The 24104-nt window shown below is 44.4% G+C and overlaps 1 protein-coding gene across 3 annotated transcripts in view; it reads right to left on the bottom strand.

The window, feature by feature from the left end:
* Nucleotides 1-17813, bottom strand: part of RABGEF1 (RAB guanine nucleotide exchange factor 1) — a 54900-nt gene extending 37087 nt beyond the window's left edge. For 2 of the 3 annotated variants that reach the window (XM_040338496.1, XM_040338497.1), the window contains exons 1-2: nucleotides 17708-17813; nucleotides 2532-2726 (exon numbers count right to left, since the gene is read on the bottom strand). In XM_040338496.1, coding sequence (XP_040194430.1) covers nucleotides 2532-2719 — 188 coding nt within the window. In that variant the 5' untranslated portion in view covers nucleotides 2720-2726; nucleotides 17708-17813. The remainder of the gene's footprint in view (nucleotides 1-2531; nucleotides 2727-17707) is intronic. The other variant, XM_040338495.1, reaches the window with a different exon arrangement.
* Between the last annotated feature and the right edge of the window lie 6291 nt (nucleotides 17814-24104).

The following is a 24104-nucleotide window of genomic DNA, read 5'->3' as shown; positions in this document are numbered from 1 at the left end:
CTGGCTCCAGAGTTTCAAAGTCCTTTAGGTACAATAAAATGCCTGTTGATCCTGCTAGAAGTTCAGTGAGCTTCTATCAAACTCTAGTGAGTGGAAAACTCTGCCACACTGAATCCAAGCAGTATTACCAGCCCAATTTAGTTCTGTGGACTACATAGACTGCGTTTCCCCCTCCTCCATGCATTGCGGAGATGGGGGGGGGGTTTGCAGTCCAAAAACTTCCTGACCAATGTTGACAAGTCTGCTCCAAAGATACAGTACAATGAGTGAGCATTTTAACTTTAGGATAGAAAGTGTTTATTAGCTGGAGAGCAGAAAGTAATGAGTGAGGTGAAGGATTGCAAAAATTACCACTCTGGTGCAGCGCTCACTGAAAGTTGCCCTGACATGAGAGTGGCAGCCTTCTAGTTTGTGCAGTTTTCTTCTCCTTGTGCTCTATGTAGGTGTCCAACAGTTTAGCCTGAGCACTGTGAACAGACTGGTCTCAATGTGTGCTGTGCGCTGTCAGTGTGCGCTGTGCTATGGTGTCAATGGCTGTGCAGTTGTGTGGATCTCAGCGCTGGATTGTACTCCCTCCCGCTGTGCTGCAGCTCCTCTCCTCTCTGCCAGCCTGAATAAAAGGGGGAAGTGGGGACATGCAAGCGTGGAGCCGCACACACAGGCTCTGATGATGAGATGAATGAATGGGAGAGAGAGAGAGAGAGAGAGAGAGAGAGGATGGATGGGAGTTGCAGAGGAGACAGCAAGAGAATGGGGAAGAGACCCAGTTCTAGTGCCCTGGCCCTCTGGTCTGCCCCCAGTGCCCTGGCCCTCTGGTCTGCCCCCAGTGTCCCGTCACATTTTGTTAAAGTTGTTGTTGGTAATATTGAATTTTGTAACTTGATTCTGCATAAAACATTGTCATTCCATGAGATAATCTACGAGGGCGTGTTTACGGGTGCAATTAGGTGCAGGGCAGTGTATGAATTAGGTGGGGCAACTGGTGGCGAGCAACTCTTGAGGCCTGGCTAGTAGCTCAGGACTTGAAATTTTGAGCCCTGAAAAGGGTATTACTTGAATTTGGATTCTCTGGACAGACACATTCTGTCAGCTATTCTAGCTCTGTATTCAACTCCTTCTGCACATGTTTACTCCTCCAGCCTTTTCCTATTACTAATGGAACAAGGCAGGGTTGCCCCTTGTCCCCATCTATTTTTAATCGCATAATTGTGTCACTAGCCGAGACCATTCGCTCACATGCTTTCATCACAGGTTTCCATTTCAAGAAGTGTTCTCATGTCATCAATTTCTTTCCGGATGGCGTGATCCTCCTCCTCACTAATCCCAAGGAGTCCTCCTCACATGCCTATCAAGTGTTAACCTGGTTTAGCTCTGTATCATATTATAAAGTGAATTACACTAAATCTCTTATTGTATACCTAGTTGTTTCTAAACCCACTAAAGCCCACCTAATGCACACTTACCTTACACCTGGAAGGACAATAGTATTCCTTATCTAGGTATCCTACATACACCCTCTCTCTCTCAGTTGGCAGTAGCACATTATAAACTACTCGCAGCTAAAATTGACCAAAGAAATCCACCAGTACTCACATTGCGAGCCAACGTGGATGGGCAGACTGTCTCCCTTAAAATTATGGTGTTGCTCCAAATACTATACATATTCACATACAGTATTTAGGACTTTACCTCTCCCCATTTAAAAACGAGTCGAATTGGAATGTACCATAATACTCAATATTCTTCTCCTCTCCCTTCCCCTTTTCTTTACCATCACTACCCATACTACTTAAGATATTACTAGATTGCAATTGCATTTAAATACTGCTACCTGTTTATTATTACCTTTACTGTAGTATAACGATGATTACTTTGACTGAATGATATACTATGTACTATTCTACGGACTTTCTATTATTGATTACATTGTCATTATATTTGTGCAACCTTTCATTATTATTACAATAAAAGTTTGTAAACAAAACAATTTAAAAACGAGTATCTATGCTCCCTTAACGCCCTCCTCAAATCATTTATGTGGTAAAAACAAAAGAGCACAATGCTCCTATGCTCATCTTATCAAACATAAAAGGGCTGGCGGGTTAGACTTTGTGGAACTTTTGGACTATTACTATGCATCTCTACTTACCCAGGTGAAACATTGGTTTCACCATTCCTCTGATATTTTTTTGGGTAGACCTGGAATCAGCCCTGTCCTGTCTACAGACTTAAAGCGCTCCTTCTAGCTGACAACTAGCCCCCCCCCCCCCCCCCCCAAAGCTTCTCAAAGCCTGGAGAGTGCTATTCCATAGCTCTGGATGTACGAACCCCACTATCGGCTTTAGAAATTCTCATACCACATTTACAAATCAAGACACGGAGCACATCTGGTATGCTCTGGGTGGAAGACCTTCTTCATAACAATGTACCCAACCCATGGCTGCAGAAAAGAAGTTTGCAATGTCTATGGCCTGCACTAGTGAAGCAAATTACACAGAGAAAAACAAAACTGATAACAGAGAGAATGATACCGTTCTGCAAGCTCCCAGTCCTCTTGGATTTGTTTCTGTCGCGCTTTCTGATACTCCTCCCTCCAGCATTTTGAGCAAAACCCTTGCCATGCTGGATTTCCATAGTAGCCGCATCCTTTCTTGCAGAGGAGTTCTGACTGGTCCACATGGATGGCCCTTCGCTCCGTTTTCTCCGTTTTGAGGCTCATCTTTCTGCTGGAGGAAAACAAATGGATTTTGGATTTGACGGACACAATATTTTACTTCTGCACAAATAAGTTGATATAAACGTGTTAACTGACTGGAGGCTCGGTTCACACTGCTGCGCTGTGATATGTTGCGAATTTGTTCCGTTTTTTTTTTTTGTCCTGTGTGAGGTGCGAATTTACCGGAAATTTTACCGCAAATTTCAGGAGTTGGACATAGCTGTGATTGATGTTCTAGCCCAGGCATGTCCAAAGTCCGGCCCGCAGGCTGAATGCGGCCCCCCTGGTATATATATATACCAGGGGGCTACTGGGCTACTAAAGATATACACAGTATTTATTGGCGCTACCTCAGAGGGGACAGGGAGGGGGCATAACACGCGCTTACTCAGCAGCATCTGTACTAGGAAGTTCTGTCTCCTGAGCTGCCATTGGACGACTGTTCTGTCTATCATATAAGGCAGGACTTGGTATTAAAGAGGTTGCCGAGAAAACAGGATATTCTCCTGCATGTAATCTGTTAGCGCTCGTCCCGCCCCCTCCCTGTCCCCTCCGAGGCTGCAAATGGGCATGGATCAGGCTGCATTCATGGCAATGGGGAGGCTGCATTCATGGCAATGGGGAGGCTGCATTGATGGGCACTGACCCTTTTTTTTTATTTTTTTGCTTCACAGTTCTTTATTTAAAATATTTTTTTTTCCCCTGAAACTTCCCTCTTAAAGTTTTATACGCCAATAAATAAGGTATACATAGAATAACACTCCCAAGCTCATCCTTGGTGTTGAGCGGCGCTCGGGGATTCACTGGGGCCACAAAAGATATCTAGATATCTAGAGATACAAATGACATGCCCAAGCTCAACTCTTCACCACACACAGCCACAAAGGCAGGAGAATTCTTGTTGGACCGTGTATTAGTTGCTCGGACAAACACACTTAGACCGAATTTTAATGGTTCAAAGAATGTCAGGCAAAAATGGTCGGCCCTCACGCATGTTCACTTCATCAAATCTGGCCCTCTTTGAAAAAAGTTTGGACACCCCTGTTCTAGCCAATGGAATAAAAAAAAAAAGGTGTTAACCACTTAACCTGGTTTCTGTGGAGAGTATTGTGGTGGAATTCGCACATATCTGAACCAACAATGCGATTCCAAAATGATTTACATTGATGTCTATGGAGATTTGCAACGCTGTAAACTTCCACAAGACCCTTTTTTATGCGAATCTAGTTTTTTTTTTTTTTAACGCATCACATTTGTTATCAACTCGCACAAGTGTGAACGGGGCCTCTATGACTGAAAGTATAACTAGAGGCAAACCTATTTTTTTCTTGCTTTGGACAGAGTGGAGAAGGATTAGAACACTTGTCAGTTTTTATGGCTGTCTGTGTCCCCGTTAGGGAGATTCCCCTTCTCTATTTATCCTGTTTACCATTATAATTGAAAGTAAAAGAAAATCCCACATTTTGGGCTGACCCCAGAAAAGTAATAGAGGGGAAATCTTCCAATGGGGACACAAGCTCTGGTGACCTGGAGGTCCAGAGGAATTACCTTAATTTGCAGGGATTTCCTCTCAGGGAAATCTCTGCAATTGGACACAGATGGCAACAAAAAAAAAACTGACAGAGGTTATAACCCTCCCTTACTCTATCCAAAAATGGAAAAAAAAAGTTTTGCATATAGTTCTACTTTAAAGTTTAACTCCAAGGCACAAAAACGATATTTCTAAATGGTCCTAAAGAGTACATATCTACTTTGTTTGTACCAAATGCCTTTGCAAACCCAGTTATCACCTTGTAAAAGTAGCTGTCCTGTAGGATGGACCCGGCAATGGTCTACCAATACAGGCTCCCTGCAGAAGAGGACAGGAGTGAGTGGATACCAGGTCACCCTGAACAGCGGTAACTGGTCTATATTACAGGAAGCTCCTGCACAGATGAAAAAGTTATATGCTAGAATACTGCACAGATCTGGAAAAAAACATAAAGGCCCCCCCAAGATTCAAGTAAGAACACACAAGCTTCTCATATTTATACAATATTTACTTATCCCCGAGTACAACTTTAAAATAGGACGCTTTCTTCCCAGGAATAGTACATAAACTGCATTTCAGTATATCAGCCCCAAAGGGTTTCCAACGCTCACACTTTTTATTTGGGACAACGAACACTGATTATAGCAGAACACTTTACCTTTGCGGGGGGCCCTGGCCCCTCCCAACAAAGGTTAAATGCTCTTTTAGTATGGGGGAGGGGGGTTTGTAATAAGCAGTAAGGCCCCTTTCACACTGGGGCGGGGGGTGCGGTGATGGTAGAGTGCCGCTTTACTGTCGGAATTGTGCCGGTATTCGGCCACTAGCGGTGCGGTTTTACCCCCCGCTAGCAGCTGAAAAAGGGTTAATACCACCCACAATGCGTCTCTGCAAAGGCGCATTGCGGGCGGTATTTACATCCACTATAAAAAAGAAGTAAAGGGGAATTTATTTATTTTGAGATTCATACTTATCTAGGTGGATGCTGCATCTGTCCCCTGACGCCTCTGCACTGAGAACCGAGCGATCGAACACCGCAGATCACTCGCTTTTCAGAGCTCTGTGAACAGAGAGCTGTAGACTGTCAGTCACAGCTCTCTGTTCTGCTCCCTCCTCACACACTGGATGGAGCACTGGGCTATGTAGGGGGCAGAGCAGCCATCTCAGGCTCTCAATGGCTTGCTGAGACGGGTGTCAGTCTAGGCGCCTGGCGGATGCAGACATTGTCGTGATGACGCACTGCCTGGACTGAAAATCGGCGACATCAGCAGAGAGCGGACTTCAGCCCACTCTGCAGAAAACGGGTCAAATTAATGCACAACGAACTGCAGTCATGTGATCCATAGGAGGAGGACAGCCAAACAAGCTTTGGCTGGACTTCTCATTTAACTTTAAATAGTTAATTTGGACCAACCTCATCCAAAACTTTCTACTGCACTAACAGTTGCACTAGATGAGCACACACAGTATACATCGGTGTATTCCAGGACCAGGACGAGAATTTCCGGTCCTGATCCCAGAACAAAATGGAGTTGAGTTAACTGGCAGCAGGATGGGAGCTTCTCCTCCCACTCCCAAAACAAAATGGAACAGGGCTGTGCACTGCTCAGTCCTTCAGAGGAAGCTTTGTATTCTATGAATGAATACAAAGCTACCTCTGATTGTCTGAGGTGGAAAGGTAGGCTGGTGATCTCACAAACTCTGCCTCAGGCATCAGTGGAAGCCTAGTACTCATTCATAGAATGGGTGAGTAGTGCAAAACTCGGTTCAATTTTGCTCCGCGAGTGAGATGAGAAGCTCCTGTCCTGCTGCCAGAACACAGTGCTGTATAATGATGAGGCTATGTACAGTTTATACAGTGCTCTCAGCCGAGGCGACTGTTGGTGAATGAAATAAGTTTGGACTAGCTTGCTGCATGCCTCATGTTTCTAAAAACAGAAAATTCTGACAATGAAATGTGAAGATAAAATCTACTATAGGCTGTGTGTACAGGGAAATAGAAGACACCATGAAACTACATGATCAATGTACACCTTTGCAGGCGAAAAACACAAAAGGTGCAGGTAGGGAGGTCTATGCCATGGGTCTTCAAACTATGGCCCTCCAGTTGTTCAGGAACTACAATTCCCATCATGTCTAGCCATGTCTGTGAATGTCAGTGTGTTACAATGCCTCATGGGATGTGTAGTTCTACAACAGCTGGAGGGCTGTAGTTTGAGGATCCCTGGTCTATGCAATAGCAGTAATGAACGCCTGGAATCTCTGCTGAAGCTCTGGCCCCTTCTCTTATCGATGTGCCACCATGGGAAGCCACTTCCTATGGGGCAGTGTTAATTTCCTAGATGAAAATATTTTCATCATAGTATTTGTCAGCATCAAAACTAAATAAATAAATAAAATTAGAATTACAAGCCGTCCTCAAGTTACCAACAAGAGTGGTTCTAAAATATTGAATTTTGAGTTTTTACTAGATGTAAGCCAAAATCATGAAAATTAAAAAGAAAGTAAACCCTAAAAAAAAATCCCTGTAAGACAAAGGCATAACGAGCTAGTATGCATAGCATACTAGATCTTTATGTATTACTTACCTCAGATTGAAGCCCCAGCAGCGGTCCACATCTCCCCCCTCCGGCCGACATTTCTCCCGGTGCTTACTTCCGGGTATCGCGGCTCCGGCGCGGTAATTGGTCGGAGCCGCGATGATGCCGGTAACAGCACACGGACTGAAGCAACGGCACATAGGTGTCATTGCTTCAGTTTTCCCCAGTGCGCATGTGCCGATGACATCGGCACATGCAAGGAACAGGGGATATCTCCTAAACCGTGCAGATATCCTGGGTAGCTACAGGTAAGACTTATTATAGGCTTAAGCCTTTTACACACGACCGTTTTCCCGGCAGGAAAACTGCCAGGAGAGCATTTGGCCGGGAGTCCCGGTCGTGTGCATGTTCCCTAGCAGTTTTCCCAACAGAAAAACTGCCCAGGAAAAATAGAGAACCCTGCTCTCTATTTTCCTGTCGGGATTCCCGGCAGAGTGTTTCCTGCTGAGAAAACCGGTTGTCTGTATGCTTACCTGTGCGAGAAGCACCTGCATTTCAGTTACAGTTGTATCACTGTAAGTGTGCAATACATCTCCTCATAAGACCCTGTTCTACATGTGGGGATGGGTTAAGTTGACTGGGGGAATATTCTAATTATTCGGTGCCAGATTTAGTTTATCTAAACAATGGGACCCAAAACTCTTTATTCTATGAATAATATTAGGTACAACCACTTTCACCTGCAGGTAAGCATAGATTAAGGCTTACCCTTAAAGGGTCACTAAAGGAAAACATTTTTTTTTGCTGAAATGACTGTTTACAGGGTATAGAGACATAAAAGTTAACCGATTCCTTTTAAAAATGATTAAAAATAGATTCAATTCAATCATATAATGTGCCTCTAGTTTCACTTTCACTTTTAAACTGGTTTCATGTTTCTGTGAAGTAAAGAGACCCACAGAACAAAAACAAACAAATCAAGGGCAGTGTTTTGTTTTTAAAATGAATCTGATTGGTTCTGAGGAGTTTTAGAAACAAAGCTTGGACCACAGTGAAAAGCTGCCAGACAAGCAGGAAGTGTGGAGATCACAGCAGAATTACAGCAACTTCAAAGCAAAAACGAACAATGAGGACATGAAACCAGTACTGCAGTAAGGTAAAGGAAGCTATTTAGCTAAAAAAAAAAAAAAAAAATTCCTTTAAGTGCTGGAAATATCTCCTAAACCTGCACGGTGGCAAAAACAACACTGCTCATCACCAAAAGAACACCATACCCACAGTGAAGCATGGTGGTGGCAGTATCATGCTTTGGGGCTGTTTTTCTTCAGCTGGAACAGGGGACTTAGTCAAGGTAAAGGGAATTATGAACATTTTCAAATACCAGTCAATATTGGCATAAAACCTTCAGGCTTCTGCTAGAAATCTGAACAAGAGGAACTTCATCTTTCAGCATGACAATGACCCAAAGCATACATTCAAATCAAGAAAGGAATGGCTTCCCCAGAAGATGGAAGTTTTGGAGTGGCCCAGCCAGAGCCCAGACCTGAATCCAATTACAATTCTGTGTGGTGATCTGAAGAGGGCTGTGCACAGGAGATGCCCTCACAAACTGACAGATTTCGTGTTTTAGAGTCAAGATGTGCCATGCTGATAGTTTAAGGGTGTGCACACTTATGCAACCACATTATTTTTGTTTTTTATTTTAACTTCCCTCCACCTAAAAGATTTAAAGAGGAAGTAAATTTCCATCTTTAAAATTACCTAGAGGCAAGCCTATAATAAGGCTTGCCTATAGGTTGTGTAAATATCTCCTAAACATGCACCATTTAGGAGATATTTACTGTACATGCAGCCAGTGAAATCACTGGCGCATGTGCTCTAAGGCAGTGTTTCCCAACTCCAGTCCTCAAGGCACACCAACAGGTCATGTTTTCAGGATTTCCCTCAGATGAAACGGCTGTGGTAATTACTAAGGCAGTGAACCTGATCAAATCACCTGTGCAAAATAATGGACAGCCTGAAAACATGACCTGTTGGTGTGCCTCGAGGACTGGAGTTGGGAAACACTGCTCTAAGGGAACGGCCGCCAGAATTGTTGGTGGAAAAAGTTCTGAAATCATTTATCTTTGTCTCATTTTTTTACATCACAGAAACCTGACATTTTAACAGGGGCGTGTCAACTTTTTATATCCACTGTAGGTGTGGTATTATGACCAAATGTTACTACTTGCATAACTCATCAGACAACATCCTATGCAAATGGTGTTTACACTGTGCTACAAGCTAATTTTAGCATCTATGATGGCTAAAGCACAAAAACAAGCCAGGCAGAAAGAGACAGACGAGAAAGACAGGAAGAAGCTGATGAGCCACCACTATACTAATGATAATTCATCGCTGACGGTTACAGAAATGGAGTCACAAGACATCACAGCTGCCCCCACCTAAATATATTCCAAATACTACAGCAAATCTTTTAGCATAGTATTGTGTTCTATGGCTTTTTTGTGAACAATAAATAGTCAGCAGAGCCCATTACCCAAAGTACTCTGTAGGGCAGTTCACACTGATGTCTTGCATCAAAAATGTATGGATAGTAGGATATATGGTTTCTAATAGCATAGTGCACACCAGTACGGCCAGTTCCAGTGCGTTCCAGAAAAGAAAAAGTATAACATACTGCATTTTTTTCTGCACTGAACTGTACAGCAACGTGATAAAACGCACTTGTGAAGAGAAACAAGAAATGCATCCAGACTGTGTTTCTATGGTGTGAGCCAGTTCTAAAGGAAGAGTCACAGCATTGCGAGGACAAGCGGGGAAGAAAAATAACTACATTACTGCACAGTGTGTCATCTTTTTTCCAAATGGCATTCATTTTCTCCCTCAAAGTGCATTTCATTCATCATGCATAAGGCTCGGTTCACAATAGTCGTGCAACTTTAGAGTCAGACTTTGATACGACTTTACACTCTGGGGTAGAGCTGCACGATTCTGGCCAAAATGAGAATCACAATTTTTTTGCTTAGAATGAAGATCACGATTCTCTCATGGCGTAAAATGTTTTACATTTATACAAAAAAAAATGGGCTAACTTTACTGGCTAGTTTTTTTTTTTAATTCATTAAAGTAATTTTTTCCAAAAAAATGACTGCTGGGCAAATACAGTGCAACATAAAATATTGCAACAACCGCCATTTTATTCTCTAGGGTCTCTACTAAAAAATAATATAATGTTTGGGGGTTCTAAGTAATTTTCTAGCAAAAAAAAAGTTATGATTTTAACTTGAAAAGAGCTGTCAGAAAAAGGTTTGGTGTTTAAGTGGTTACATGTTCCCTAATTTACATACAGAAGTCAATGTGATACAATGTTTAGACTTAACTTTCCACTGATAAAGAATGTTTTCAAAACTTGGCAGGTTGCCCAGACTTGGCAGATTGCCCAGACTTTGACTTTTGGCTGAGAGCAGACAGGAAATTCTTTTCATGTCAAAGATTGTGAAACCCTGTGTCAAGAATGGCAACGGGAAAAAGATTGTGAGAACGATTCTTGACGATTATTCGTGCAGCTCTACTCTGGGGCATTAAGGCGCCGTTCATACCTCAACGATTTTCTGCTTGAAGCTTGTAGCTCCAAAACGCTTGACAAGCCAAATCCTATTAATTTCAATGGCCCCTGTTCACATACTGGCCCGGATTCAGAAAGGAGATAGGACGGCGTATCTCCTGATACGCCGTCGTATCTCTGAGTCCGGCCGTCGTATCTATGCGCCTGATTCATAGACTCAGGCTACGCATAGATATCCCTAAGATCCGACAGGTGTAAGTGACTTACACCGTCGGATCTTAGGCTGCAAACTCACGCTGGCCACTAGGTGGCGCTTCCGTTTGTATACGCCAGGAATATGCAAATGAAGAGTTACACGGATTCAGAAACGAACGACCGCCGCTTTTTTTTACACTGTTTGCGCTCGGCTTTTTCCGGCGTATAGTTACCCCTGCTATATGAGGGGTATGTGCGGCGTATCCTATGTTAAGTATGGCCGTCGTTCCCGCGCCGAGTTTTGAATTGTTTGCGTAAGTCGTTCGCGAATACGGCTGGACGTAATATACGTTTGCGACGAAAGCACATCATTTGGAGCATGCGCACTGGGATTCAGTGGCGGCCGGCGCGTGCCCAGTTCATTTGGCGCGGGGACGCGCATCATTTAAATGATACACGCCCCCTACCCGCCGAATTTGAATTCCGCCGGGTGGATTTACGCTACGCCGCCGCAACTTTACAGGCAAGTGCTTTGTGAATAAAGCACTTGCCTGAAAAACTTGCTGCGGCGTAACGTAAACGACATAGGTTACGCGGATCTAAAGATCCGCTCACCTATCTGAATCTAGCCCTGTATTAGCGTTCTGTCACCTGAAGCAAAACGCCTGAGTACATGAGCTTCTTTATGGCATATTACAAGCCTGTTTGGCCCTATAGACTTGCATAGAAATGCCTGACTTGAGAAAAAAAAACGCTCATAAAACACTCATGCTCCGTTCACATCGAATGACAGCAAATTGCAGGATGCTCTTGCACTACCAATGGCACTCCGTTTGTGGTAGAGCTGGGCAATTTTTTTATGGACACCGTGCCGGTCCTGAGGAGCTATGGGTAGGGGTTTTTGGCGAGGCTGCGGCTTCAGCCTAGTCCGCAGCATCCGACCTCGTGGATTAGGCCAAAGCTGCGGCGTCGCCTAAAAACTCCTGCCCGCAGCTCCTCAAGACCGGCATGGTGTCAGTGCCAGTCCTGGGGAAAGAAAATCGATTTTTGACCTACCAACATTTTTAAATCAAATCGATTTTTTTCCCAGCCCTAGTTTGTGGTGCAATCTTGTTGCAATTGTCGCCCGATGAATCATGATAAAATTGTGCAAACAGACTCGTGGGTCGCCTGTCGGCAAGAAGAGGTTGTGAACTGAGCCTCAAATAGCAGCTCTCCACCCCTAATTTCCTCTCCCTCTCTTCCCCCTATTGCTTTCTATTGGCTAAACAAAAATGCCTGAAGCTGTAAAATGCTTGTATTACAATTCTAAAAAGGGTTTAAGAAGCTTGTAAAAGCTGCAAAAAAAAGTTTAAAAAAAATGCCAGTAAATCGATACGCTCAGGTGTGAATAGAGCCTAAAGTCCTATCAAGGTCAGACCAAAGTAGTGCAGGAATCCTTGCTAAAGTCAGACAGACTTATTTAGTATCAGTTAAAGTGATTGTTATTTTTAGAGGAAATTTTTTTTTACAAACATGTTATACTTACCTGCTCTACGCAGTGGTTTTGCACCGAGCAGCCCAGATCCTCCCTCTTTGGCTCTTCTGGCACCTCCCTCCTGTCGAGTGCCCCCACAGTAAGCAGCTTGTTATGGGGGACACCTGAGCCGAGTCACAGCTCCATTCATACATGAAGCCCCGGCCTGGCCTGATTGACAGCAGCGGGAGCTAATAGCGATGCTGCTGTCCCAGCCAATCAGGAGAAGCGTCTCGGATGGCCGAGGCACCCGTGGACACTGCTGGAGAGAGATGGGGCTCAGGTAAGTAATTAGGGGGTGCTGGAGGGCAGCTGCTGCGCACAGAAGTTTTTTTATTTTAATGCAGAACGATAAAGAAAAAACTTTGTCATTTCAATCCCTTTAAGACAGCTCTCATAGAGAGCCTATGTCGTCGCATCAGTGTGAACCGAGCCTAATGGTAACATGTTACTATTTGTTGGCATAATTATCAAAATTGTTTTAGGTTTGATTAAAACTAAAGTCCAGAATTGCTTTATCTTTTGCAAACGGCACAATTAAAAGAAACTGCCCCTAATGCAGAATATTATGACTGCTTAATGTAAACAAATGAGCAGCAGGCACCCCTTAGGTCTGGTATGAATTTTAAGGCCCCTGCCAATGCAAAAAAAAAAACAGCTCATGCCCACCCACCCCCCCCCCCCAAATCTTATTCCAAAACCTTATGTGAGCATTCAGCCTGGCTGGTCAGAAAGGGAAAGAGGGGCACAAGTATGTGGACCTCCTGAACCACACCAGGCCACATGCCCTCAACAATGGGGGCGGGTTGATAACATCACCCGAGTGATCCTGACCTTCAGTGTGCTCTATCAGGGGGGACCCCTGGGGGATGCGATTCAGGCACACAGAAATAGACAGGATCAGATATGTCTTGGTGGGCGTCAGGTTTTTTTCTTTTGGCAGGTCAGTAGGAGTCGCACATTGTTTTATTGTGACCAACATAGACCTGCATCGCTAAAGGACATAACTGACGGTGGAGCAGCATTGTAGGACCGGGATGCCCAACCTTTTAAAGAGCGAGGGCCACTTAAGTGACTTGGTAACCGGTCGCGGGCCAGAATGAGTGGAGTGGGCGGATGACAGGTCCGCGTCCACTCTGCATATGGAGAGCAGACACAGCCCACTCTACTCTATGGGCCCTTTGCTCCGATCCGCCCAGGCGGAGGTGGATGGATCCACTTCCGTTTTACTTTTAGTGGATCGGCAAGGATGTGGAATTCCCTTCCCCGGTGGTCTCAGCGGGGAGCATCAATAGTTAAAAAAAATGATTAGATAAGCACCTGAACAACCGCAACATACAGCGATATACAATGTAATACTGACATATAATCACACACATAGGTTTGACTTAAAGGGTCACTAAAGGAAATTTTTTTTTTTTGCTGAAATGACTGTTTACAGGGCATAGAGACATAATAGTTAACTGATTCCTTTTAAAAATGATTAAAAATAGATAAAAAAACAATCATATAATGTGCCTGCAGTGTAGTTTCGTTTTTGCTGTTGTTTGCTGGTTCTCTGATGTACAGAGAGCCACTAGAGGGCAGTCAGCCAATAGAGAGCAGTGATACTTTGTCTAAAACTCCTCAGCACCAATCCAGTTTAGTTTTACTCACACCTCCTTGATTAGTGACCACCGTGAGAAATCTCCCAGTACTGTGGTGATCAGGAAACAGGCAACCAGGAAGTGTCCAGAACAGAGAGGAATTACAGCAACATGAATGCAAAAACGAACAATGAGGACATGAAACCAGGACTGCAGCAAGGTAAAGGAAGCTATTTAGCTAAAAAAAAAAATTCCTTTAGTGACCCTTTAATGGACTTGTGTCTTTTTTCAACCTCATATACTATGTAACCATGTATTGGAGGTAGGCGGTGCACCTGTGGATCAGTTTGAAAATAGCCCAGTAACCACTGCAGAACAGATGTGCCCATATTTGGTATCACTTCATTCACAACACCGATGTTCCGGGATGACGAATAGGCGATCCGCAATCTGGGCTTGACAACCAGCCATTCCAGAGCAGGAGGCCACGGGCCACATCAGAGGGCTCCCGAGCCAATGGTTGGGCACCCCTGTTGTAGGACATTTTTTTTTAAAGGACTTGTCAACAATTAGATTTGTGCTTTTTTTTTGTGAATGAGTAAAGGTAGTAAACAGCCTTTAAGCTGGCCATGGACGGGTTTAAATTTGGTGGTTCAGCAGAAACCTGACAAATTTTAATCTGTTAATGGGCAGGCTGGTTTTACTGAAGTCGATCCATCGATTGACTTCATTACAACCAGCCTGTATTACTTTTTTCGGCCAATGACTGCCAGCAGCTATAGCACCCGCTGGCAGTACACAATAACGCTGCAGGAGGGAATCCCTCATCAAAACAGTCAGTTCCAAGGAATATTCTTCCCTTCAACCAGTGGTTGAAGGAAAGAAAATGGCATAATTTATGGCCTAGCTTACTCATTCACATGTGGATATGGGGAATCTGCCCCCCCTTATTGTTAAAGGGGGCTTCCAAAGTGCAATAAGCCCTCTGCCCCCAGGCCCCCCACAACCACCAGGCTAAGTTTGTGGGAAGAGGCTCTTGTCCTCATCAACATAAGGACGCCTGTCTGCTCACTCCTGAGCTGCATGTGTGCGTTTGTAAGACACAGATTGCGGCTCGGCCCCGCTCCTTTCTCATTGACTGAGACACAGCAGCGCGACCAGTTGGCTCCCACTGCTGTCAGTCACAGCCAGTGAGGGAGCGGGGCCGAGCCGCAATCTGTGTCTTACAAACACACACAAGCGGCCCAGGAGTGAGCAGACAAAAGTGCCCCAAGATCAAGCAGCTTGCTATGGGGTCACTCAGCAGGGAGGAGGAGCCAGGAAAACCGGCGTGGGAATCAAGAGGCAGATCAGGGCCGCTCTGTGCGAAACCATTGCACACAGCAGGTAAGGGGGAGGGGGGCATATGTTTGTCCTCCCCTCCCTTCTTTACTGGCTGTCAGGCTGCATGCTCAAATAAGAGTCTATTGTGGAATTAGGTGGAGACCCTACATTTTTTTTTCCTGAGGTGCCTTTAAGGCTGGGTTCATACCTATGCGAATTGAATGCAGCTTTCCTCACATCCTATTTGCATGACAGGAGATTGTGACCAGCTCTCTATGGAGCCGGTTCATATATCAGCGTCGTGGCTGCGGAGCGGCTTGCACAAGAGCGCTGTACCCCTGGCTCTGTTTCATGGCTGAATTCAGACAAAAATTCAGCCCCGATTAGTCCCTGAAACTGTGAATAGCGACGCATCCATCGGAGGTGTGAACCCAACCTAAAGTTCATACAAGACATGGCAGCTTCCTTGTGTTTAGTTCTGCTTTAAAGCAGAACTTCACCAAAAAGGGGAAGTTTTGTTCATTTACATCTATTCCCTCCTCTGCCACTTTTTTTGGGGGGAGTGGGTACCTGCAGCAATCGGAGCAGAACTTCAGCCCTCCCCTCCTTCTCCCACAGCTTTTTAGGAGATATCGCAGGCCTGGGAAGACTGTGGAACCAGTCACAGAGTGAAGTGTGGCTTGCTCATGCACAGTGGAAAACCAGCTGTGAAGCCACAAGGCTTCACTGCGTTTTTCTCTTAGTCAAGATGCTGGCCCCTGGACCCAAAGCTGATTGAAGAATTGGCTTGGGTGACGACAACGCTAGATCCCTGGATAGATAGGTGTCCTCATATTAAAAGTCAGCATCTACAGTATTTGTAACCGCTAATTTAAAAAATTTTGGAGGGAGACCAGAGCTCCATTTTAACTTTTGGCATTGTTTTGTTTTTTCTTTACTGGTTTCTAGCAGCCAATGAAGTAAGGGCACACCGACAATGGGTGGAGTTCCCCATCAGCCCTCCTTGAGATTGACAGCCAAATGTGGCACTCTTAAAAGGGGTTGTAAAGGTAATATTTTTTTTTCTTAAATAACTTCCTTTACCTTAGTGCAGTCCTCCTTCACTTACCTCATCCTTCCATTTTGCTTTATTTCCTCTGAGAAATCCTCACTTCCTGTTCTTCTGTCTGTAACTCCACACCATAATGCAAGGCTTTCTCCCTGGTGTGGAGTGTCGTGCTCTCCCCCTCCCTTGGACTACAAGAGAGTCAGGACGCCCACTAACACACAGCTCCTTTATCTGCAATGTAGTGAGCGTCCTGACTCTCCTGTAGTCCAAGGGAGGGGGCGAGCACAACACTCCACACCAGGGAGAAAGCCTTGCATTACTGCGTGTAGTAACAGACAGAAGAACAGGAAGTGAGGAGTTCTCAGAAGAAATAAGGACATTTAAAAGCAAAATGGAAGGATTAGGCAAGTGAAGGAGGACTGCACTAAGGTAAAGGAAGCTATTTAAGAAAAAAAAAATTGTACCTTTACAACCCCTTGAAGGCCGGGTTCACACTATTGCGAATTGGATCCCTGCATCCAATACGCAATAGCAGGAGAATGTGAATGGCTCTCTATGGAGCCGGTTCACATATCACTAAAGCGGCTCCGGTGTGAATTTGCACAGGAGCCCTGTGCGTCTTTTGGTCTTAAATCGCACCTGAAACGGTGAACCAGGACCCCTGCTGGGAGCCGCATCGGCATTAGGTGTAAACTGAGCCCAATACATTTCAGTGAATGTGTTTTGTATTTCCTTATTGGTTACTAGGCTGCAGGTTGCCAGTATCCTAACAAGCAATGATGTGGGCTGAACTGGGATGGTGGGTGGATACTGAGAGACTCCTTTTCCATCCAGTTGGCATGCGGACAGCAGCACATGGATTCTATAGTCATTATTGGGCTAACAGCTATGGAATCTGCCCACTGCCAATCACAGCACAGGTGTATCTGATAGGGAACTAGTCTCTCAGAGCCCTCCATCAGACTCTGCCCACCCACAACAAAACCCCTTATCTGATTGCTGCGGTCTGTGGGAGGGGGTGGACTGGCAGCGCAGTAATCTCAGCACTGCTGTGCCTCAAGGCTTGTCCGCACTACTGGCGGTGCAAGTTTTTCCTTTGCAGATGTGCATTCATTTACAATGGCACCCTGACGCATCTAGCAAACACGGGGGCATTCGCAGCCACCAAAACGCATCGGTACCCGAGTATTGTGCAGTTTAGTGGGTCACCATTTAAATAATCATGCCTGTAGAACGCTTTGCGTGTTCCGCTTTATTTGGCAGCCCATTGGAATGAATAAACTGCCCTAAGGGCGTCGTATGGAAACTCGCCTTTATGATGTGACCCTTCCCTCAGCGCTGGGCATCTCCTGCAATCTGTGTTTCTGACATGTACATGAATCCAGCAAGAACTGGGGTGCACAGGCCCTGACTACCACACTGACTCTATACTGTCCACATACCCTCTCCACAGGACACAAATACCCTTCACTCCACACCTGACACTACTGGGAGGTGGGTGGGGGCTTCACACACATCCTACACAGAGCCCTCAGCCTGGTGAAGCATTTCTGGGTTATCAGCAAACAGACATGCCCCTCTGACTGGCAGGTCTCTGGAATCACCGTTTGTGGTAATTGTTGGTTGTCACACATGTCCCCCGCCTCAGAATAACAACACCCCCGCCCCCTGTTTTCCAGGCTCTTACCTTTGTTCGTCCCAGGTAATTTGAGTTCCTGTGACCCTCCTGGCTCTCACCCCAGAGCGACACGCAGGCCAGGTCCAGCGCGATGACGTAACACGACGCTGCGTTCCAAGCCTCGCTTCGAGCGGACACTTCCGGGTATGAGTGAGCAGCCTGAGAAAAGAGCGATTCAGTGTCACTGACCGTCTGACTTTATTTTTTCATTACCGACTCATTTTAGGAATCTATTTAAATGTCGATAATTCGCATGAAAATATGTTTCTACTGGTATGTTGCTACTGAGCAGAAGCGGCCATGTAGTGGGACTGGCATTGGTACCTTTGTATAGGAAGACAGTAGCGCCCCCTAGCGAACTATGAGAAATATACAGTCCACATCAGGACATCAAGAGCCATTGCGGGTAAGGGAACCTGGTAGAACCCCCAAATATTATACAGTAAAACCTTGGTTTGAGAGTAACTTGGTTTAAGAGCGTTTTGCAAGACAAGCAAAATGTTTTAATACATTTTGCCTTGATATACAAGCGATGTCTTGATATAAGAGTAGTGTCATGTCACAACTGTGTATAAAAAAGAAGAGAGGCGCCTCTAAGTGTAGCAATATGGTTACATTTAATGAAGTTACAACATTTAGCAACTTATTGCTACACATAGGTGCCTCTCTTCTCTTTAATACCCTGTAAAAAAAAATGCTTTGATATACAAGTGCTTTGGATTACAAGCATGTTTCTGGAACTAATTATACTCGCAAACCAAGGTTTTACTGTATGTATTTTTAGCAGAGGATCTAGAGAATAAAATGGTGATCGTTGCAAAATGTTATGTCACGCGGTATTTGCGCAGTGGTCTTTCAAACACAATTCTTTGGGAAAAAAATCACTTTCATGACTAAAAAAAAAAAAAAAAACAGTAAAGTTAGCCCTATTGTGTATAATGTGAAAGATGATGTTACGCCGAGTAAATAGATATCTAACATGTCATGCTTTGAAATTGCGCACACTTGTGGAATGGCGACAAACTACGTTACCTAAAAATCTCCATAGGCGACGGTTTAAAAAAAAAAAATAATGGTTACAAGGTTAGCGTTACAGAGGAGGTCTAGTGCTAGAATTATTTTCTTTTGCTCTGCGGAAGGTGGCGATACCTCACATGTGTGATTTAACCACTTAAAGGAGTTGTAAAGAATTTTTTTTTTTCACCTTAATGCAATCTATGCATTAAGGTGAAAAAACATCTGATGCTATAGCCCCCCCCCCCCCCCCCCGAGCCCTGACCCCTTGAAAGTCCTTGCGATCCTCTTCGTCGCTCAGCCTGGCCGCTGATTGGCTAGAGCGGGTGGATTGAGAGCAGCGCAGCCATTGGCTGGCGCTGCTGTCAATCACATCCAGTGACGCGGCGTGCCGAGGGGCGGGGCCGAGTGATACAGTGAGCGGCTATGGCCGCTTGGTGTATCACGGGAGCGCGCCCGCAATTACTCACCACCATGTGAGCTCTCTCGCATGACTGTGGTCAGTACTTGCGGGGAGGACCAGAGAGAGCCGTCGAGGGACCCCAGAAGATGTGGATCGGGGCCACTCTGTGCAAAACGAACTGCACCGTGGAGGCGAGTATAACATGTTTGTTATTTTAAATGAAAAAAAAATTTCACTTAAAGCGGAGTTCCGGCCACAATTTCACTTTTTATATATAAATACCCCTGTAATACACAAGCTTAATGTATTCTAGTAAAGTTAGTCTGTAAACTAAAGTCCGTTTTGTTAGGTTGTTACAGCATTTAGAGACTTTATAAAATAGAAATTGACTGGGGCCATCTTAAGTGTGGGCATCATGAAGCCAGACTGTATGACTTCCTGGATTTCAGCCTGGCAGATCTCGCACATGCTCAGTGCTGCACAAGCAGTGTAATAGGTTTCAGATCAGGTTTCAGCACCTGTACTGTCCAAGTCACATGATTCTTCAAGACTGGGGAGTGCACAGACTCCTGGAAAGTTACACCCACTACATTCCCAGGAGTCTGTGCGGTGTAGGTTAGGAAGCTTAAGCACCTAGGTGCAGGAAGAGGGAAGATTTACTATTCTGCCTAGCAACAACACTTTGAAGGCATCTAAAAAAAAAAAAAAAAATTCTTAAAGGACTAATGACATTTTTTTAAAATTACTGATGTAATGTTATATTTATGGGTGGAACTCCACTTTAAGCCCCGGACCATTTTGTTGCTAAATGACCGGGCCACTTTTTGCGATTCGGCATTGCGTCGCTTAAACTGACAATTGCGCGGTTGTGCGACGTGGCTCCCAAAGAAAATTGGTGTCCTTTTTTCCCCACAAATAGAGTTTTCTTTTGGTGGTATTTGATCACCTCTGCGGTTTTTATTTGTTGTGCTATAAACAAAAAAAGAGCGACAATTTTGAAAAAAAAAATAATTTTTTTACTTTTTGCTATAATAAATATCCCCAAAAAATATATACAATTTTTTTTTTCCTCAGTTTAGGCCGATACGTATTCTTCTACATATTTTTGGTAAAAAAAATCGCAATAAGTGTTTATTGATTGGTTTGCACAAAAGTTATAGCGTCTACAAAATAGGGGATAGTTTTATGGCATTTTTATTAATTTTATTTTTACTAGTAATGGCGGCGATCAGCGATTTTTATCGTGACTGCGACATTATGGCGGACACATCGGACACTTTTGACACATTTTTAGGACCATTGTCATTTCCACAGTGATCAGTGCTATAAAAATGCAGCGGCTCCTGAGGGGGCAGCGCTACACGTGGGGGCTCGTCTGGGATTCTACTTCTCAAATTATTAAATATCCCCTCATACTGGACCTCCCTCCCCCTTGCCAAGATCAGCCATGGATGCAGCCGCTGCAACCAAGTGGTGCATCGAACATGGTGTTCCTGTAGCGAAAGGCTTTGTGATTGAAGTGCGGGGAGAAGCTTGGGATGAATTAATGAGGAAGTACTCTCAGTCCTGGAAACCTTGTCCCCAGGCCAGAAGCTCTGGGTGATGAACTCGAGGGTGGATGATACCAACCAGGGCCGCCATTTTTTAGGGGTCCGGAGGTTCCCAGGGGCCCGGAGGCCCACAGGGCCCCAGATGGCAACCCCCCTTTTTTTTATTTATTTTTTATAAAAAAAATATATATTTTTTTAATATATTTTTATTTTATTTTTTATTAACGGGCCAATTTTTTTTTTTTAGGGGTCAGGAGATCCCCAGGGCCCAACCCCCCTTTTTTTATATAAAAAAAATATTTTTTTTATATATTTTTTTATTTCTTTTATTTTTATATATATATTTAGTATTATTATTATTATTATTATTATTATTATTATTATTATTAATAATAAAGGGCCCAGAGGGCCCCGGATGGCAACCCCCTTTTTTATAATTTTTTTAAATTTATTTTTTATATTATTTTATTTCTTTTTTTATATATATATATATATATATATATATATATATATATATATATATATATATATATATATATATATATATATATTATTAAAGGGCTCAGAGGTCCCCAGGGCCCCATGTGGCAAACCCCCTTTTTTTTATTTATTTTTTATTAAAGGGCCCAGAGGTCCACAGGGCCCTGGATGGCAACCCCCCCCCTTTTTTTTATAAATGTTTATTTTTATTTTTTTTATATTTTTTTTATTTTTTATTAAAGGGCCCAGAGGTATATATATGTATTTTATTAAAGGGCCCAGGGGTCCCCAAGGCCCCAGATGGCAATAATTAAAAAAATATTTTTTATATATATATTTTTTTCTTTTTATTAAAGGGCCCAGCCAGAGGTCCCCAGGGCCCCCGGATGGCTACCTCCCTTTTTTATATATATTTTTCTTATTTTTTGTAAAGGGCCCCCCCCCGCTTCTCAATTCGTGGCAGCCTCCCCGCTTCTCAATTTCAGGCGGCTGCACCCCCCCCCCCACGGTTCTCTTCTCCAGGGGGCCCATGCCTGAAGCTGTGTAAGGGGCCCCATAATTCCTGATGACGGCAATGATACCAACCCCCACACCTATGCTCTATGTGAATGGGCAGATAGAGTTCCAGATTACTTAACCACTTCCAGACCTTAGGTGTTTTTCAGATTCGGTGTTTGCAAGACTAAAACATTTTTTTCTGCTAGAAAATTACTTAAAACCCCCAAACATTATATATTTTTTTTTTCTAACACCCTAGAGAATAAAATAGTGGTCATTCCAATACTTTTTGTCACACCGTATTTGCGCAGCGGTCTTACAAGCGCACTTTTTTTGGAAAAAATTCACTTTTTTGAATTAAAAAATAAGACAACAATAAATTTGGCCCAATTGTTTTATATATTTTGAAAGATAATGTTACGCCGAGTAAAATGATGCCCAACATGTCACGCTTAAAAATTGCGCCCGCTCGTAGCATGGCGTCAAACTTTTACCCTTAAAAATCTTGATAGGCGACGTTTAAAAAATTCTACAGGTTGCATTTTTTGAGTTACAGAGTAGGCCTAAGGCTAAAATTATTGCTCTCGCTCTACCGATCGCGGCGATACCTCACTTGTGTGGTTTGAATACCGTTTTCATATGTCGGCGCTACTCGCGTATGCGTTCGCTTCTACGCGCGAGCTCGTCGGGAAGGGGGGGTTTAAAAAAATTTTTTTTTGCTTTTCGCATTTATTTTTATTTATTTTAGAATTTTTAACACTGAAAAAAAAAAAAAAAAAATTATCACTTTTATTCCTATTACAAGGAATGTAAACATCCCTTGTAATAGAAAAAAGCATGACAGGTCCTCTTAAATATGAGATCTGGGGTCAAAAAGACCTCAGATCTCATATTTGGGCTTAAATGCAAAAAATAGAAAAAAAATAAAAAATGTCATTTTTTCAAATGACCAAAAAAAAAATTTGTCTCTTTAAGAGGCTGGGCGGGACTGACGTTTTGACGTCACTTCCGCCCAGCCGAGCTATGGGGACGGGCGAAGGAGATTTTTCCTTCAGTCTCGTCCCCGCTCACCAGCCGACAGCATCCGATCGCCTCCGCCGCTACCGACGGCTCCGGTAAGTGGCGGAGGGCGCGGGAGAGCGGCGGGAGGGGGGGGCCCCTCTCCCGCCACCGATACCGGCGATCTCGCGGTGAATCCGCCGCGGAGACCGCCATTATCGGATTCCAGACCGCGCACACTAAAGATGGATACCTCGGTTGTGACAGCAGCTGCTGCCGTTACCGAGATATCCGTCTTTAAAAATAGGACGTACATCGTCGTGCGCAGGTCTGGAAGTGGATAAAGAAACCTAGTGTGAAGACCACCGATAGCACGGAACTTTTTCTGATACAACCCGAGCAAGACTCAGCTGTTCCTTCCTCTTCTAGTGCAATTCCTCTTACTTCTCCTAGTACTCCGGCACCCTTGGGAGCCCCAGGGAAAACAGTGAAGGGGGCTGCCAAAATACCGCTCAAGGACATAAACCCAGAGTTATGTGCGGTCCTGGAGGAGATCGTAGCCCAGTGCAAGAAGGATCCTCCAGATTGTTTGATCACAGGATATAGAAAATTTAGAGCTTTCTCCGGGAGACACCCTGTGCCATCTTCAGAAGACGGGTTGAAGAATGGATGGATCAGGCCGCCCAAGCTCTGGAAGAGTGGGGAATCCCAAAGAAGAATAAGAAGCAGAGGATCATGGAAAGCCTCAGAGGACCAGCCCTAGGGGCTATACGTAACCTCAAGCTTAGTAAAGACAATTGCACTGCCCAAGATTATCTAGACGTTCTACAGAATGTGTTCGTGAGGATTGAAGACATCAGTGAGCTCTGCTGCCAATTGGAGCACTGCTTCCAAAAGAAAGGAGAAAAACTATCCGAATTTGTCAGCCGCCTGGATAAGATCCTGCATCGGATGTTGTTAAAAAAAGGGATAGATCCAAGAGAAGTGGATAAAACACGCTTCCAACAAGTGGTAAGGGGAGCCCAGCCCATGGATCCCATTGTCTTTCAGTTGGGAACCCAAAAGGGAAGCGGGGTGTTGAAGTATCCTAATCTGATCTGGATCATTCGACAGGAAGAGAACCTCCTAGATCAAAAGAACAAGTACCAAGCCACAGAGACTCCAGTCCGAGTTCGAGTAGTGGCTACAGAAGACCATGACACCCAAGTCGAACTTCTGAGGGCGCAAGTGTCCCAACTGACGGAAATAGTGGCTGCTTTCGCCAGTCAAGCGGGGTTCCCCCCTTACCAAACCACAAGGGAAGAACCTGGGAAACAAAGGAGGCCCACAGTCTGTTTCAACTGTGGAGGAGTAGGACACGTAGGAGAAGTTTGTCCCAGCTCAACCAAGGTTGATCAACCAATGCACAAGCCGGGGGAAAACTTCAGAGGGCCCCATGTGAAGGAGCCAACCGGGTGCCCGC

This window comes from Rana temporaria, chromosome 2, assembly GCF_905171775.1.
Source record: "Rana temporaria chromosome 2, aRanTem1.1, whole genome shotgun sequence".
Taxonomy (NCBI): Eukaryota; Metazoa; Chordata; class Amphibia; order Anura; family Ranidae; genus Rana; species Rana temporaria.
Note: the sequence above shows the minus strand (reverse complement) of the source record. Positions and strands in the feature narration are given on the sequence as shown.